Source organism: Seriola lalandi, unplaced genomic scaffold (assembly GCF_002814215.2).
Source record: "Seriola lalandi dorsalis isolate HSWRI2012SDOR001 ecotype SW California unplaced genomic scaffold, Sedor1 jcf7180002054538, whole genome shotgun sequence".
NCBI classification, from domain to species: domain Eukaryota; kingdom Metazoa; phylum Chordata; class Actinopteri; order Carangiformes; family Carangidae; genus Seriola; species Seriola lalandi.
In genome coordinates this window covers 280929-295899 of record NW_019525091.1, presented here as the reverse complement: position 1 = coordinate 295899, position 14971 = coordinate 280929, and the positions used below count along the sequence as shown (strand labels likewise).

The 14971-nt window shown below is 40.0% G+C and overlaps 2 protein-coding genes across 3 annotated transcripts in view; one reads left to right on the top strand and one right to left on the bottom strand.

Moving 5' to 3' along the window:
- Positions 1-14971, top strand: part of LOC111661204 (major histocompatibility complex class I-related protein 1-like) — a 124696-nt gene that overhangs the window by 52412 nt on the left and 57313 nt on the right. The window lies entirely within an intron of this gene.
- Positions 3790-14971, bottom strand: part of LOC111661196 (chitin synthase chs-2-like) — a 13497-nt gene continuing 2315 nt past the window's right edge. Inside the window, exons 4-22 of the mRNA XM_023414688.2 lie at positions 14691-14967; positions 14317-14500; positions 13872-13967; positions 13457-13618; positions 13186-13360; positions 12857-12958; positions 12629-12770; positions 11498-11698; positions 10930-11045; positions 10206-10374; positions 9598-9777; positions 9225-9503; positions 7812-7992; positions 7569-7603; positions 7395-7459; positions 6784-6894; positions 6468-6682; positions 6286-6364; positions 3790-5171 (exon numbers count right to left, since the gene is read on the bottom strand). Coding sequence (XP_023270456.2) covers positions 5067-5171; positions 6286-6364; positions 6468-6682; positions 6784-6894; positions 7395-7459; positions 7569-7603; positions 7812-7992; positions 9225-9503; positions 9598-9777; positions 10206-10374; positions 10930-11045; positions 11498-11698; positions 12629-12770; positions 12857-12958; positions 13186-13360; positions 13457-13618; positions 13872-13967; positions 14317-14500; positions 14691-14967 — 2874 coding nt within the window. The 3' untranslated portion in view covers positions 3790-5066. The remainder of the gene's footprint in view (positions 5172-6285; positions 6365-6467; positions 6683-6783; positions 6895-7394; positions 7460-7568; positions 7604-7811; positions 7993-9224; positions 9504-9597; positions 9778-10205; positions 10375-10929; positions 11046-11497; positions 11699-12628; positions 12771-12856; positions 12959-13185; positions 13361-13456; positions 13619-13871; positions 13968-14316; positions 14501-14690; positions 14968-14971) is intronic.

Genomic DNA, 14971 nt, shown 5'->3' with positions numbered 1-14971 from the left:
GGGTGATGTAAAAGGTTAAACAAAAGCTCCTCCTTCCAGGCATCTGCTGATTTCTTTATTTCAGGAAGATACGAAAGTTTAGAGATGTGAAACTCGACGGTGAGAACAGCAACATGAAGACGGCATGTTCTTTATGTTTGTGCCACAAGACGACAATGCTGTGAACCGTCTAACGATAACCACTGCTGAATGCGCTCTGAAGCATGGAAGCATTTAACTCTTTGACACCCACATCCCAAATGAGGAGAGTTTATTAGTACAGCACATTTTCAACAAGTGCTTTACACTTTGTCTGCTGGATCAGATTTTTTTCATCCAATTTGCACGAAAAATCCTCAATACAATCGTTCGCTAAAGGCAAATTCAAGGACTTTCAAGAGTTTTGACCGAAGCCTCCGCTCCCAAGTACAGAAACTCACACATTTGTTCATAATGAGCAAAGATATAATACCACGGGTATGGTGCTTTAAATCCTGAGCTCCTTTTTTCTATTGACTGTAAGTTTTATTTCCTTCCATACAGCAGTAAATACTCATTGCTGCATTTAAAACACTCCTCTTTGATATAAATGTCTAAATTAACATTGAACTTTGTTCGTCGTAACTGCTTTGGACTGCTGTCCTTATGGTGAAGAGACTGACTGGATAAATGATCTCTAAATGTTCATATACGCAGGTCAGATTTTCCCTGCAAAACATGTCTGAGTTGTGTTTGGATGTATGTGATGGAAGTGTCAGATGAAAAGTGGAACTGTGTTGAGTTTGGAGGGAAAGGAACGAAGGCCGAGGGGAGGAAGTGAGACTATAAGAAGGAAACACGGTGATAACTTTAGTCATGACACTGTTTTGTGTACAGAGGCCACACTGAAGGTTAAACTGAAACTGAATAATAATTTCATTGCATGTAAATAACTAGCCACTTTCTGTGTATATTTTTCATTTCCTAGCATCAGCGCTGCTCAGACCTGATCAGACAGGTTTCATCAGCTGTGAGTGCGCCTGTAACCTCAGCAGAGATCTGGACACAGCATTTATGGCCTTTACGGGACACATGCAAGTCTAATCCTTAGCAACCAGCGCATAAACCACAGCTGTGCTTGCTCTGCAAGTTACTCACACATCACTAGAATACACGTCTGTACAATCAGTTTATCGTGGACTCGCTGTTCGTCAGGTTTCATGGCCCTTTCTGCTCTGCTGTGTTCAGCAGCAGCTGCAACTGATTTTAGCTCACACAATGCTACACTCTGATTTATAATTCACAGCAATGACAGATTATAAGCTTCTGAGTAATGTGACCTTACTTTGTAGACACTGCCTGTAATATGAAAATGAAAGCTTTTACAGATGTGGGAATTTACAGTTGTGTTTAATCTGTTTAACTGTGCATAAAGGTGTCGACAGAGATGCACAAAAGCTGCATCAGATTTATCAGTGTTAAGACAAAATAATAAAAGTTTTATCAGTTGTAGTGTCTTTTAATCCTTAGATGTCTGTTCCACACCAACCGTGTCTCCTACACATTATCCTTATGTATTAACCTCCTAGGACCTGGCGTCCACATATGTGGACCTCACATTTTGGGTTCTCTAGACCACAATACTAACTTTTTCTCAACAAGGGCCTGGTGACCACATATGAGGATATTATACTGCCACTCAGTAATCGAAATTTAAAACTAATGTCCTCATATGTGGACATCATTTTTCTCAGGTCCCAATCAGCCTAAATAGCAAAGAGAAATTAAAAATGCACGCCATGCAAGAGTTCGGGTCTTAGGAGGTTAATTAACGGTTAACTCCCAATTATACTGTGAAAGCAATTGTAGTCGCTGGCTGACATATATTTGGGATATGTTTTTTTTTTTTATGCCTCTGCAACAGCCAGAGCCAGAGGCATATTGTTTTCAGGTTGTCCGTCCGTCCCGTTCTCGTGGACACGATATCTCAGTAACACCTTGATGGAATTTCTTCAAACTTGGCAAAAAACGTTCACTGGGAAACAAGAATGAGCTGATTAGATTTTGCTGGACAAAGGCCAAAGGTCAAGGTTTTGGTGACCTCACAAAATGCCTGTTTTGGCCTTGTGAACAAGATATCTCGAGAACTCCTCATGGTCAAAGTGAACTGGGATGTAACCTGAAAGTCTGAGTGGAGGAGGCAGACAGCCATGAGTGAATGAATGAATGAATGAATGAATGAATGAATGAATGAATGAAGTGCTATATTTCCAAACTGGTGGTAAAAACACTTGAACATATGGTTAAGATAATAGGGGAAGGATGGTGGTTTTGATTAAATGTAAATGAACACATTGTGTCTGAGGTCGCTATGAACATGTAATCAAGCTCATCCTTTAAAACGTGTTTATTTTGACTAGATGAAATACTTGAAAATATACAGATACAGTAGATTATTTTAACCAGGAACATTCTGACCACAAACTTATCATTATGGTATCAGTGCCTAAACTCTGGTGAAACTTAGTTCCTCCTCTGAAAAGCTGAAGCAGTAAGATGAAAAGGGAAAAGAGGATGTGACATTGCAACTAGGCACATCAAAAGGTTGTGAAACCTTCATATTAATATCTCAGACATTGGGCACATTTCCAAACGACTCTCTTCCTCTCGGCCTCTGTGGTTGAGGACAGAGCCCTCGCTTTGGTACAGTGGTCTGTTCTGGCTTCCTTTTTTTGTTGTTGTTGTTGTTTGCATGACAACATAAGGTGTTATCATGCACATCACATTTAAATCTGTTTAAAAATTCTCAACCAACAACATGGCAGACACAGGCACACTACTGAGATAACAGAGAAAGGACAAAAGAATTCCACATCGACATCGTGTCTGTGATGTCGATTGTCTTTGTGCCTGCAGAACTGTAATCACAGACAGAGACAGACTGTCACGCATGTTTAACCCAGTATCTTTTAAATCCAGTAATTAAAGCTCAAGAAAGGAGCAGAGCGCATAGGAAAGGTTATATCAGGCTGCCAGAGTTCAAGGAAGATCTGTGTTACATTGGTGTTTAGTTGCCTCTTCTGTTTGACTCCAACACTCGGCTTCAATGCAATCATATCGTATTTATTTACTGCAATCATATATATTCTTATTTATTTTGTATGTCATGCCTTCAATTTCTATTTTATCTTTTTACTGTTTTGTAAGGCGTCCTTTATAAAATGTATCATCATCATTATTATCATTATTATTGTTATTATCTTTGCTCAAAGAACACCTCCAGGTATTTTTCATGACATATAACAACACTTCGGTTTGATTATTAATTCATGTCTGATATAGTTTTTTCAACAAATAAAACCTCAAGTGACCACTTAACCATTCTAAAAATCACATCTACTTAAACTTACATGAGAAAGAAAATGATTCAGTGAATATGCAATTTTATTTTTTTTGTTTAAAAGTTCCACTTCACACTTGTTCAAACCATGATTGGCTAAAAACCAATTGTGATCATCAATCCAATCAGTGAGCAGTGATTGGAAGGGGACAAAATGACTTAAATTACCTCAACCACAGAGGTCATGTTTTCACCAGTGTGTTTATCAGTACTGAACCAATTTGAAGGATCCGGATAAAGGGGAGGATCAAGAACTCAAGATCCAATCTACAGAGTTGTACTTATCATCATTAACAGTAACACACTGTGCAGACGGCACCAGCAGCACCGAGGAATGCTTACATCACTATATCCTTCAACATGCAACTATTAAAATTTCACAGTAACGATACCAGTTGCGACATAAAGCAGTGAGACAAGTCGTACAGCTGTAGAGTAATAATCATTTAATGCTACAGTTTCACACAACAGGAAGTAAACGCATACAGCTGTGTTACGCAAGGATTAAAGTCAATAAATAAATGAAGCTATACTGAGAACAACAGACATGTGAAGGATTATAAATACAAAAACAGGTAAGAGAATAAGTGAGACACTTGTCATTGAGGCACAGATGTAACAATCTCACAGTAACAACAATTTATAAAAATCTGGATTCAAGTGATTAAAGTCAGAAATGGCACAATGTCAGATTTTGTTAGTATTATAAAAATGATTATAAAAGACTACATTTGTTTATTCTCTTCACATTGACTTTCATAAACCTGTAGTTTGATCTTCAAATTGTCACAGTAAAAGACACCTGAGATTAAAAGCTCTTAATTTTCATCCATATGTGACCTGATTTTCAAAGTTCAAATTAAATGCAAATCATTTCCCAGATGAAGCTCAGCAGATAACTGCATATTTCAGGGAAATCTTTCAGATGTGGACAGAAGTACTAAACTTTCAAGATTTTATTTTGCAATAAATTCATCCACTATTTTCTCACATGAATCTTCTAGGTGTCAAATCATACATACAAGGTAAATCTAGTACACTGTAAAGAAAGTATATTTCAGCAAAAATATTACCCACATAAAAAAAGCTTGCTAACTTGCCTAGCACTAGCAAGTTTTGGTATATCATTGATAAGAAATGGTTTGCAAATACATTGTATTTTAAGTAGAATTTTTCACATTACATATTAGAAATTGCATAAATAAAGATCTGAGCAAATGTAAGAGTTGTGAATTTGACATCATCATAGTCTAAAACATAGGAATACATTACAAGATCACTGAAATCTGTCTCATGGGTAAAACTCTGCCATCTTCAGCCATCTTAAAATTCGGAAATTTCAAGTGGCAAATGGGATTTTTCTAATTAATGGCCCCAGAGGGAAAATACCAAGTTTGGTGCTTATATCCACATTTGAAAGACTGTTGCAGTTTTCTGCTGCACTAATGGTGTTTTCATTAACAGTTGAGAGTCGTGGGCCTCAGCTTGATTTACTGCCACGTGATGCACACAAACAAACATGTGAACAAACAAGTTGTGTCATGCTCGTATTTCCAGGTCTTCAGTTTCAGTGGACTCTGTGTTTTGTGAGACAAACCGGGTTAATGTTTTAAAAAAAACCCGAAATAATTGAAATAAGACTAAGTTAGATTACATTAAATATTACATACAGTGCATGTTTGTTTCAAAGTGCTAAAAACTGGTTTGTTTAAACCAGAGTTCCACTGTCGTGGTTTCTGTAGAACATACTTGGGGAGAAGAACTTGTAACTGTCGTCAACATCGTCTTCATGATCATCATAATCATCCTTGACCTGCAGGGGAACTCAGATAATTAGTACATACCAATCACATACCATCACACCTAGGACAATAGCTTTGTTCTGCCAAACTCTGCTCCTACTCATTGTGTGTTCAGTCCAACAACTACTTGCCAAACTTGCAAATACTGAGTGTGTCACCCGGTAAATATTTCCAATGAAGGGGAGGTGTGTTCAGAACATTTATACTCAGACCGAATCCCTGTGCTAAACTTATCTGAGAGCTGATATGTAAATTTGATTAGTTTGATTGGATTTATAGATGGATTAGATTTAGTAAGATTAGTACTTAGTAGATTTAGTACTTTAGTACTTACTTCAAGGTTTCCTACTGCACTGAAGCTTTAGTAACGTCTCTCACTTGTAAGTCACTTTGGACAAAAGCGTCTGACAAACGAGCACATGTAAATGTAAATGAATTATCATCAGTATCAGCAGCAGTAGTCAGGTGAAAACCATTTGCAGATACCGTCCTTGTGTGTTTGAGAGTATTGTAAAATAATTGTGCTTGATTACTCTCAAAAAGACAAAAGTTGCAACAGTTTTGCTGTTGAAGAGAAACAGGAGGTTTTTCTGTTTTACTTTGCTGCGCTCTTGAATTCTGTTTTTACTTAGCAGTTAATTTGGTTATGGCTGACAGCTCCTATGATATGTCATGGGACAGCACAAACCAAAAGCTCAGGCTAAAGTAAACGGGTGTTTTGCCATCCTGATATAAGCATCTTGACATAGATCCAAGACTCAATTGTTCTAGCCCTGATATGTATTTTTTATTAATAATATATATCTTTTCAACAGTCTGACCCTCAGTATAGAATCTATAATGTACTTATTGCAACCCACATTTACTCCCCACCCATCCTGCACAGTCTGACTCTGCTCTTTCCACCCCTTGTAATAACAACACCAGCAGCAGCAGTAGCAGCAGTAGTGATAGCAGTAGATTCACTGCTACAGTAACTGTGGCAGACACATTAGTAGTAGCAGTGATAGAAGTAACAGCAGCACTATTAGTAGTGATAGTGGTAGTAGTAGCAGTAGTAGTGGCATAGCAGTGTGTGTGTGTGTGTGTGTGTGTGTGTGTGTGTGCGCGCGCGTGTATGTGTACCTCATCGACTTGATGTTTTTGTTGTCCAGACTTGGTCTCAGTGTCCAGAAAGGCCACATAATGGATCAGGGTGCAGATTCTGGAAAAAACCACAGAACGACAAAAAGTTAAAAAAATAACAGCTGATCTTCCCAGAACATTAACTGTTATAAAAAAAAAAAAGAACAAATCTGATTGGCTACCTGTGGTACAGCATGGCTAAGAACTGGATGAAAACCAGGAGGGCGAAGGCCAGGATGAACATGAAGCCCAGCGGCTCGATGTACAAGAACTCCCCTGTGAACTGCAGGTTGTTGTCGACCTTCGGCACCCTGATGGAGATAAACGTCGACGAGAGCTGGAGGGTGAAGGTCGTTACGAGCCAGAACATGTTGCAGATGAAGTAGACAAACGTTATCTGTAAACGGGGAGAAAAAAAATCTGGTTAATTCATATCTATTGTCATATAATATAATAATAACACATATTACAAAAACAGCATAATTCACTCATTGTTACCTTGTTTCTCAGAACCTTGAGTTTTTCAGCCATTTCCCTCTGTTTCTGTTTGTCCTCAGGTAGAGGCTCCAGGTATTTTACTGTCAGCTGTCTGAAGAAGTGCTCCTCATCCTGCAGAGAAACAGAAACTCTCTCAGTGAAGTGTGAAACTGTGCAAAGCCCCAAATTATAAAAGGTAGTGTTAATATCTTAGTATTTAAGGTTGCTGCAGGTGCATTCGGATATAAACAGCAACATTTCATTACATTTAGATCCAAATAATGTTAAAAAAAAAAAAAAGGTGGTGTAAATTTTTTAATGTTTATATGTAAATATATAATCTAAATGTCAAATGTTAAATCTAAATATAAAAACTTAGTAAAGTGATATTATAACAGCTCGAGGACCAAAATTGTAAGAGCTTTGAGCCGGGATTAACCCTTGGATAACACTAGATAAAGCTTTTATTTTGGTACTTCCGCTGACATTCTTCAACATTTAGATTCAACATTTAACATTTAGATTTAGATTTAAGAAAATGTAAATATGATAAATCTCGTAATGTAAATCTGGTAAAAGAAGAAGTGAAAGTGAGACATGCTAATGAGACGGTTAGGTTTCTGACGTCACACCTGGTCCAGTGTATCCTCCTTCAGGTGCATGTCATCAGACCGACTCTGCAGCTGCGTGACCCAACCTGCACAAAAGAGCAACACATGAAAATATTAGTCCACATGAAAAGTGTGTGAATCATACATTTTTGCAACAAATTTCAGGTTTATTCTTTGTTAAATATTAGAACTTACACTGGTTGGGGCATTTGAAAGCAGGCTCCGCTCGTCTGAAACAAAATAAAACATACCATTGATCACAGTGCAACATATTAATTCATTCGCCAATAATCAATTCCATCTACTGAACCAGGTAAGACTTTATGGTTTAGACGCTGTTTCACAAGATTCACTTGTCATGGATTATACAGTTTTAAACAAAACATTTACTGTGCACTTCACCAACCCTCCAGTCAACGCTCTACCTCCAGCTCTTACCTCTGCTCTTCCTCCGGCCTCCTCTCAGTCTCCACTATTGTGTTTTGAGGCAGAGCTTCAGGCTCTGCAGCCTCCGCGGTCAGGTGCTCCTGGCTGACGATGACCTCCTCTGCGCTGCCACTCCGGCTGAGTTTTTTACAGCATTTAGCCCAGGAGAAGAAGTGCATGTACATGCTTTTAGCTGCGAAGGTGAAAATCAGTTTCAGTTCACCTCAAATATAAAACGTGTAACTGTGTCTTTAACAGTGTTAACAACGAGTTCCCAACAACTTAAGTATTTTTTATTAACAGTTGATGCAATTTTCATATTTTCACTAAAATCAGGGCGACTAGATTTGACAATGTCAAGCTCTTACACCCGGCACGAAGCACAAGATAAGAGTCTTTGCTAGTTTCAGACTGACACAGCTCTCATTTTTGAAAACACATTGTTTAAATAGTAAATACACTTGCACCCATGTGATGTTGGTCTTAAAATGAGGTGTGGTCAGGAGCATTGTACGCACATTGCTGCACTGAGGCAACGACCAACAAAATCCAGGTCTGAAGTCAGTGGTGCAGCATTTTAAGGAAACATTATCAAGAGAGTAACATCCCAGATAGAAGAAATAAATCCGGCCGATACTTGAGGCACGTGCTTGTTTTCTTCTGGCCCAGTATACGCTCGGCTCCGTGGCCCCTAATCTGGCCCGTACACAGCATGACTGTCAGATGCAGATTCTGGTGCACACACAGAAAATCTTGCAGCTGTCAGTCAATACCGGCGGCTAACAGCTGGAATCTGCCCAGATGTGGAAGTATATGTTGGGCCACAAGTTTAATTTTTGTGCGTCTACATATGGGGGTGTGCACGACGTGCATACACTCTGTGGCACACTCATCACCAAGACTAACTTTGTCCTTCCACAGTTTCATAATGAACTGAAGATTTATTCACGCTTCTCATAACAAACAAGATGTGTCACACTGGGATTTGTGTAGAGCTGTGCACAGTGCACTGATTCGCTCAGCCCTGCGTTGTGTAGCGAGCGTACCTGGCTTTTAAAGCACTCTGATTGGTTTATTGCATGCCCAAAACACTCCCATGATTAATTAAGACTATACAGTACAACCCTTCTGAACCATGAAAACCATGTTTTCTGCTGTTCAAATAGCAAAAGTGATACGGACACGCCCTGAATGCACTAGCGCCACACGCTGTAGACTGTTAAATTACAGCCCTGACTGTATTACAGATGTTCAAAAGTTTAACCAAAACTTTAAAAAGTTTGCTCAACAATCTTTCAGCGTGGCTCAACAATTTTGTAAAATATGTAAATAACTGGTTGTATTAATAACACGAACATTAACGGTTGTTATCGTTCTCAACATATATGCATGAACAATCTGCTCTGATCATTTGAATGTTTTTACCTTGCTGGGCTTTAGTCTGTGGGGGAGTGGCTTCAGGTTTGACGGCCCCGGATGCGGGCGCCGTCTCCCTGGTGCCCCAGGACACGTTGTTCATGTTGACCATGGAATAAATAGCCAGCAGCAGGTAGGCGCTGGGGATGCTGATGATGTAAATCAAGCCGTAGATGACCAGCCCGACCTCCTGAGGATGCATGAGTGCAGTGATGAGGTAAAAGGCGGCGACGACAATGATGAAGATGCTGCTGGGAGTCAGGATGGTTTTTTCCTTCACAATGTTGCCTGAAGGAGGATAAAATGAGGGAAAGTGAGATTCAGAAGCGAGAAACCTTTTGTGAGTTTGTGAGCAGTAGTTGCGAGTTCGTGTCTGACATACCTAATATGACAAGCGTTGTTATCATCATGAGGAAGGCGTACAGGACGCTCATGATCGCCGCAATGAGGAGCTGAGTGTCTGACTTGATCTTGAAGCTGATGCCGAGCAAGATGGCGGGAGGTATCACGGCCATGACCAGAGCACCGTTGGGATGGATGTCAAGCAGCACAGTGAAACTACCTGAAAGTGAGAGAGGAGGCAAACAAAAGAACTGCTTTTAAAAATGCACAGTTGTGATACCTTAATATAATTTACCAAACCACATCCTCATTCATTATCTATTAATAGATTAACTACCATTAATTAACCATCTACCGAACAACAACTGCGGATATTTCCCAACCATTTAATGATGACTCCAGTTCTGATTTAAACTTTAACTCTATTGCCTATTTGAACAGAGCATTGGTAGATCAATTGTTTTTCCTGTATCATCTCAAAGAAAACAGTGATAATATGAATGCATACATAGAGGAAATGTTTTATATTAACCTGGTTGATGATGATTTTATTTTGAAACAGAATAAAATATCCCATAGGACCATGATTATTTATTTTTTTTGAGTGCATGTATATAACATTCATTTGAACACAAAAACAAGCCTGACCTGCAATCATGAGGACGACAGTGGAAGGAGACAGGATGGACGAGGCCAAGCTGAACAGCTGGTACAGCATGTAGGGTCTGGACATGGACGGGTTCCTGTGGGTAACCAGGGTGCCGGAGCCCAGCAAGTCCACAATGTTTGCCATGGTGGACGGTCCCCATCGGCGCCGCTGAACATAGCAAGAAAACATCATGTGGGAAAATGTCAAATATATTAGACATAAATGCCATATTTTTATATTATAGGTTCAGGTGAAGAACCAGTTGTTGCTCTTGGCACGAGTAAATCATTAATTATTATTCCATTACTTATTATTTTTGCCTCCAGAGTCAGTCTCAACTCTCAGTTTAGAACATACTTTTTTAAAGTAAAGACTTATCATCCCTTCGATAAACTACATCTTATTTCACAATTCCGAAACAATACAGAGATCAATTTTGATAATTGTACATTTAATTCAGGTTTCATATTGATACATGATCTAATAATTATCCTCTTAGTGATTAAGAGTTTGCGTAATATGGTTAAATTCTTCTCAGACACATGAACTGGCAAGGCAGTCTAACAAACGTGGACCTGGTCCAAGGGTGGGGCATGAATAGTTTTACTATGTCTGTCATATGTACAGTGGCACATGCGGATCAGTGATCAGGACGTGTTGTAGCACGTGTCAAAAATAAAAAAATAAAAATCTGAATTTTTGGAGCCGTTCTGCAGCTCTCACCTGATTGTAAAACTCCTTAAACTCCTCTGGGGCGTTGGTGTAAGCGTCAGCCGCTGCGTTGTACTCCACCCTCCACCCCTGCTTCAGCAGCAGAGTGCAGAGCCAACGATCCTCACCTGCTCAAGCGAGTACAGAGACTGTTAGACAATGTCTGAAGCATAGAGCCATGAAGAGCAGCTTGCTTGGAGCTTTAGACACTGACTGATGGCCGCCACATTCTTTGGGCTAGTATTTAAGCTGTTGCGGTAACACCTGACGTGCTCACGTCCCCTCCAGCAGGAGAGAGTCAGTAAAGGGGGCAACAGTTCAAGTTATTTCATGCACAGTTCAGTTAAACAGGCTTGTCACCGTAGTATTAGTGAGCTCCTGTTTCTTTGGGTTAGCTACAGCTAGCGACACCTTTAACTTTTACTCATGAGTTCACCTTGTTAACACAAACTACTGCCGTGTTTATCAGGTAAGCTCATTCTGTTCCTGCGACATTTATCTGCGGTCAGGTCCAGAAACGGGCCGGAAGCAGCCGCTAAGCTTCTGTTTTCACCGCCTGCTCCTCCGGTTTTCCTGTTACCTTGGTCGTACTGGATGTAGTGCTGAGCCTTGGAGGCCTTGATGGTGTATTTCCTCATCACGTTGTCGTCCATCAGCGCCGCTGCTCTGAACAGACTGAAGCAGCCGGGGCTGCACAACACGCAGCCGAACACGTGCTCCGCTGTTTTGTGAAGCCAGTGACCCACAGCGTATTCGAACTTCTGGTACCAAACCATGGGACCTGCAGGGAGGGGAAACAGACCCGTTCTTACATAAACCTGGTACTGTGTGCTATTAGTCTGCCTCCAAGAAGCATGAAGTGATAAGTGGAATTTACCAGCTTTCGAGAGTTTAATAAAGTTTTGCAAAAAGTACTCCAGGTGGACATCCGATATGCACTACTTGAGACCTTGTATGTGGGTGCATTGCCACTAGGAAATGCTTCTCTCTGCGGATGGATATTTAATCTGGATTCTAAGTGCTGCCATTATTAGAAATTGGTTAAACATATGTACATTTGTATAATGTCATTGTTTTGTAAATGTCTTTTTCCTCATACCACATTTTTATAAAGGGTCTTGAGTATCAATTATTTAGATTGGTTTGGTTTCTCTGTTTTGTAATGTAGCCATGTGTTATTTATTTACTTGTTTATTTTTTGCATTCTATTTTATTTATTTATTTATTTGTTGGATACCTATTATCTATTTTAACATATTAGATTCAAAACTTTTGGTTACAATTGCGTCCTTTCATAAGGTTTGGATGGAAAAGACCAATAATCCATCACATTATTTGAATGCATTGTGAAAGAGAGTCAAGTTCTTGGCTTTCCATATGAGTTGAGCAGTGAGGTCATCATCATTTAAAGGTTAATTTAAAGTACAATTTACAATAACCAACTCAATGACCAACCAACTTGTCTAATATTTAACCTAGAAAAAAAACAGAAATCCTTCTACATCCAACTGGATATTTAGATGCTCGGTTGCCAATAGTCAATCATCAATAACTGCTATTTTTTACAAGGTAAAAAGGTGGCAGATCTTTCACTGATTGGTCTGGTAGACAACTCGCTTGGTTTCATTGTTTATTGAGTGTTGTCATCTGTCTCATTTTAACCACTTCTCCTCTGTTTCCTGTCCTTGTTCTTTCACTCTGTTTGACCAACCTGATCCAGTTGGGTGAATGCGGCCACACGCCGCCCCGACAAGTGGGTACAGTTTCAGCCGATCGATGAGCAGCATCACGGCAGCCGGCTGGAAGTCTGTATCCCCGTCTAAAGCCAGGAGGTAGGTGTTGTGCTTCTCTTTCTGCAGAACCATGCACAGGTACTTCACATATAGAAATATCTCTATGTATTTGCACTGGTTCATGTGTTGTTTTATCTCATCCTCACCTGAAACTCTCTTAGCAGCTCAGTCTCGTCCTCTCCTTTCTCCGCTCTTTTGTAATACTTGGTCGCAACTTTCCAGCCCAAGAGGTAGTACAAGTACATGACCTTGAAAATGTTACGTAATAATCAGAAAACACTCTCTGATAGAGACACAACACAACAATATCATCGTCTCATGACTAACTATCTGATATCCACTTCTCTCATTGCATGAACGCTTGTGGCAATACCTTTGCTATATTGACCTTATAAGGTACATTTTAATGTCTTAATCAACATTGATTTTTAAGCTGCAAAAGTTTTAATAAACCTGTATTAAATAATTTCCCCACCTGAGACCACCTCTTCTTGTGGCGGATGAGTTGTTTGTCCTTGAAGTGAACCACCAGACTGTTCCCATGAGGCATGGTGACCACCACACGTCCTCCGTATGGTGTCCTGATGAGCTTCTGATCAGGGATCTGCTGCTGATTACTGAAGAGGCCTTTATCGAGGTTCACGAAGATACTGATGACAGAGGATGAAAGGTACTTCAGCTTAGTTTAAGGGGATAATAAGTGAGAATTTTCTGTAAATGAAATCTCACAGTTTCACATATTTTACCTGTAAACCTCTCTGATAATTTCCACAAGCATCTCTGCATATTCGTTGACGTGTCGCCCTTGACTCCCGGGGACATTTCTGAAGGCATCGTCAAAGTAGATGTGGCTTTCAAAAGTCACATCACTGCTTTGTCCTTCCGTCTTCGGCCTGTACTTGTCCAGTCTGGGGAGTTACGAGAATCACATGAAACTACTATGGTTAAATTGTAATTCTATCACAATGAACCTAGAGATCCTTCTACGAAAATCCCTCATGGCCGTCAATGTTTTCCATGTGTTTTCATGATTTTCAAAGCTCTTCAAACTGAACTGTACAATCCAAGTGGTAACAACCAAACTATCCACAAAAAATGTTGTTACTTTGCTAAAACTGCTGAAAAAAATGTCCATAACATGATTCTTTATGTGAAACTTACCGAAATATTGAAATGATTATCTTCATCATCTCGTCGTAGGTCTCGTGCCACATTGTCGCACAAAGGAACACTTTCACAGGGTCAAGTAGTCTGAGTCTGGAAATGACAAAATTTTCATTGTTGAGAAACAATGCTAATTTTCAATACTCTTCATTTCAATATACACATCTGCGTTCCTGAGCTCCGAATCCTGACCCATACCATATCCTCGCACCAACATAAACCAATACATGGCTAACCTGAACCCTAACCTTCACTTGGCAGACTTGCTTAGCAGATTCTGTGTAAAGGTCAAGCCTTAATTTACTGCATGTTTCATGTATCAATAAGTATAATATGGCACACCATTAGCATTAGCATTAAGCTAATCAGAACCAGAACCTGAACCCTTAACTTGGCTACTCTAAGATCAAAATCTGTCTTAAAAACTCACACACACACTTACTTCTTGCGTTTGTTGGCCGTCTGGATGTCGAACCGAGTGTTCAGAAGCAGGGACTGCTCGATAAAGGCTCCCTCGTACAGCCTCCTGACAAACAGGTCCTGGGTCCTCTGGATGCGATACAGACTGAGGTACCAGAGGTGAGCTGTGGCCAAGATGAGACCGAGCCACCAGCACACGGCTGAACCTGGGGGAAGATGAATGAAAGGATCCCACCTTTAAATTAAACTCTTAACCAGTGATATGATAAAGAACCTAAATTTTTTCTCTCTTGAAACCACTTCCTGTGAATTTTTCATAATGCTTTACAACAAGAGAGTAGATAAGAGCTCTCTGTGGGTTTTACATGAAGACAATGAGAACCAGCTGTTCATTACCTGTCAGCATGCCAATGTCGGTTATTTTAGACATGTCCAGGAAGCACAGAGTGTGTGTAACATCCAAAACCAGTTCTGAGAACACGCTGCCGTTCAGGTCTTGGTTTCTTCCATCAACAACCACATTGCAGTAGCTTGTGAAGTTGATGCTTTCAGTCCCATTCAGGCTTATTCTGTATTCCTGATAGTAAACAATGACAGGGATGATGAGCAGAGCCATAACAGCCAGAGAGGCCAGGTAGAGAGGCAGGATGAAGCATCGTCGCAGGGCGTGCATCTTG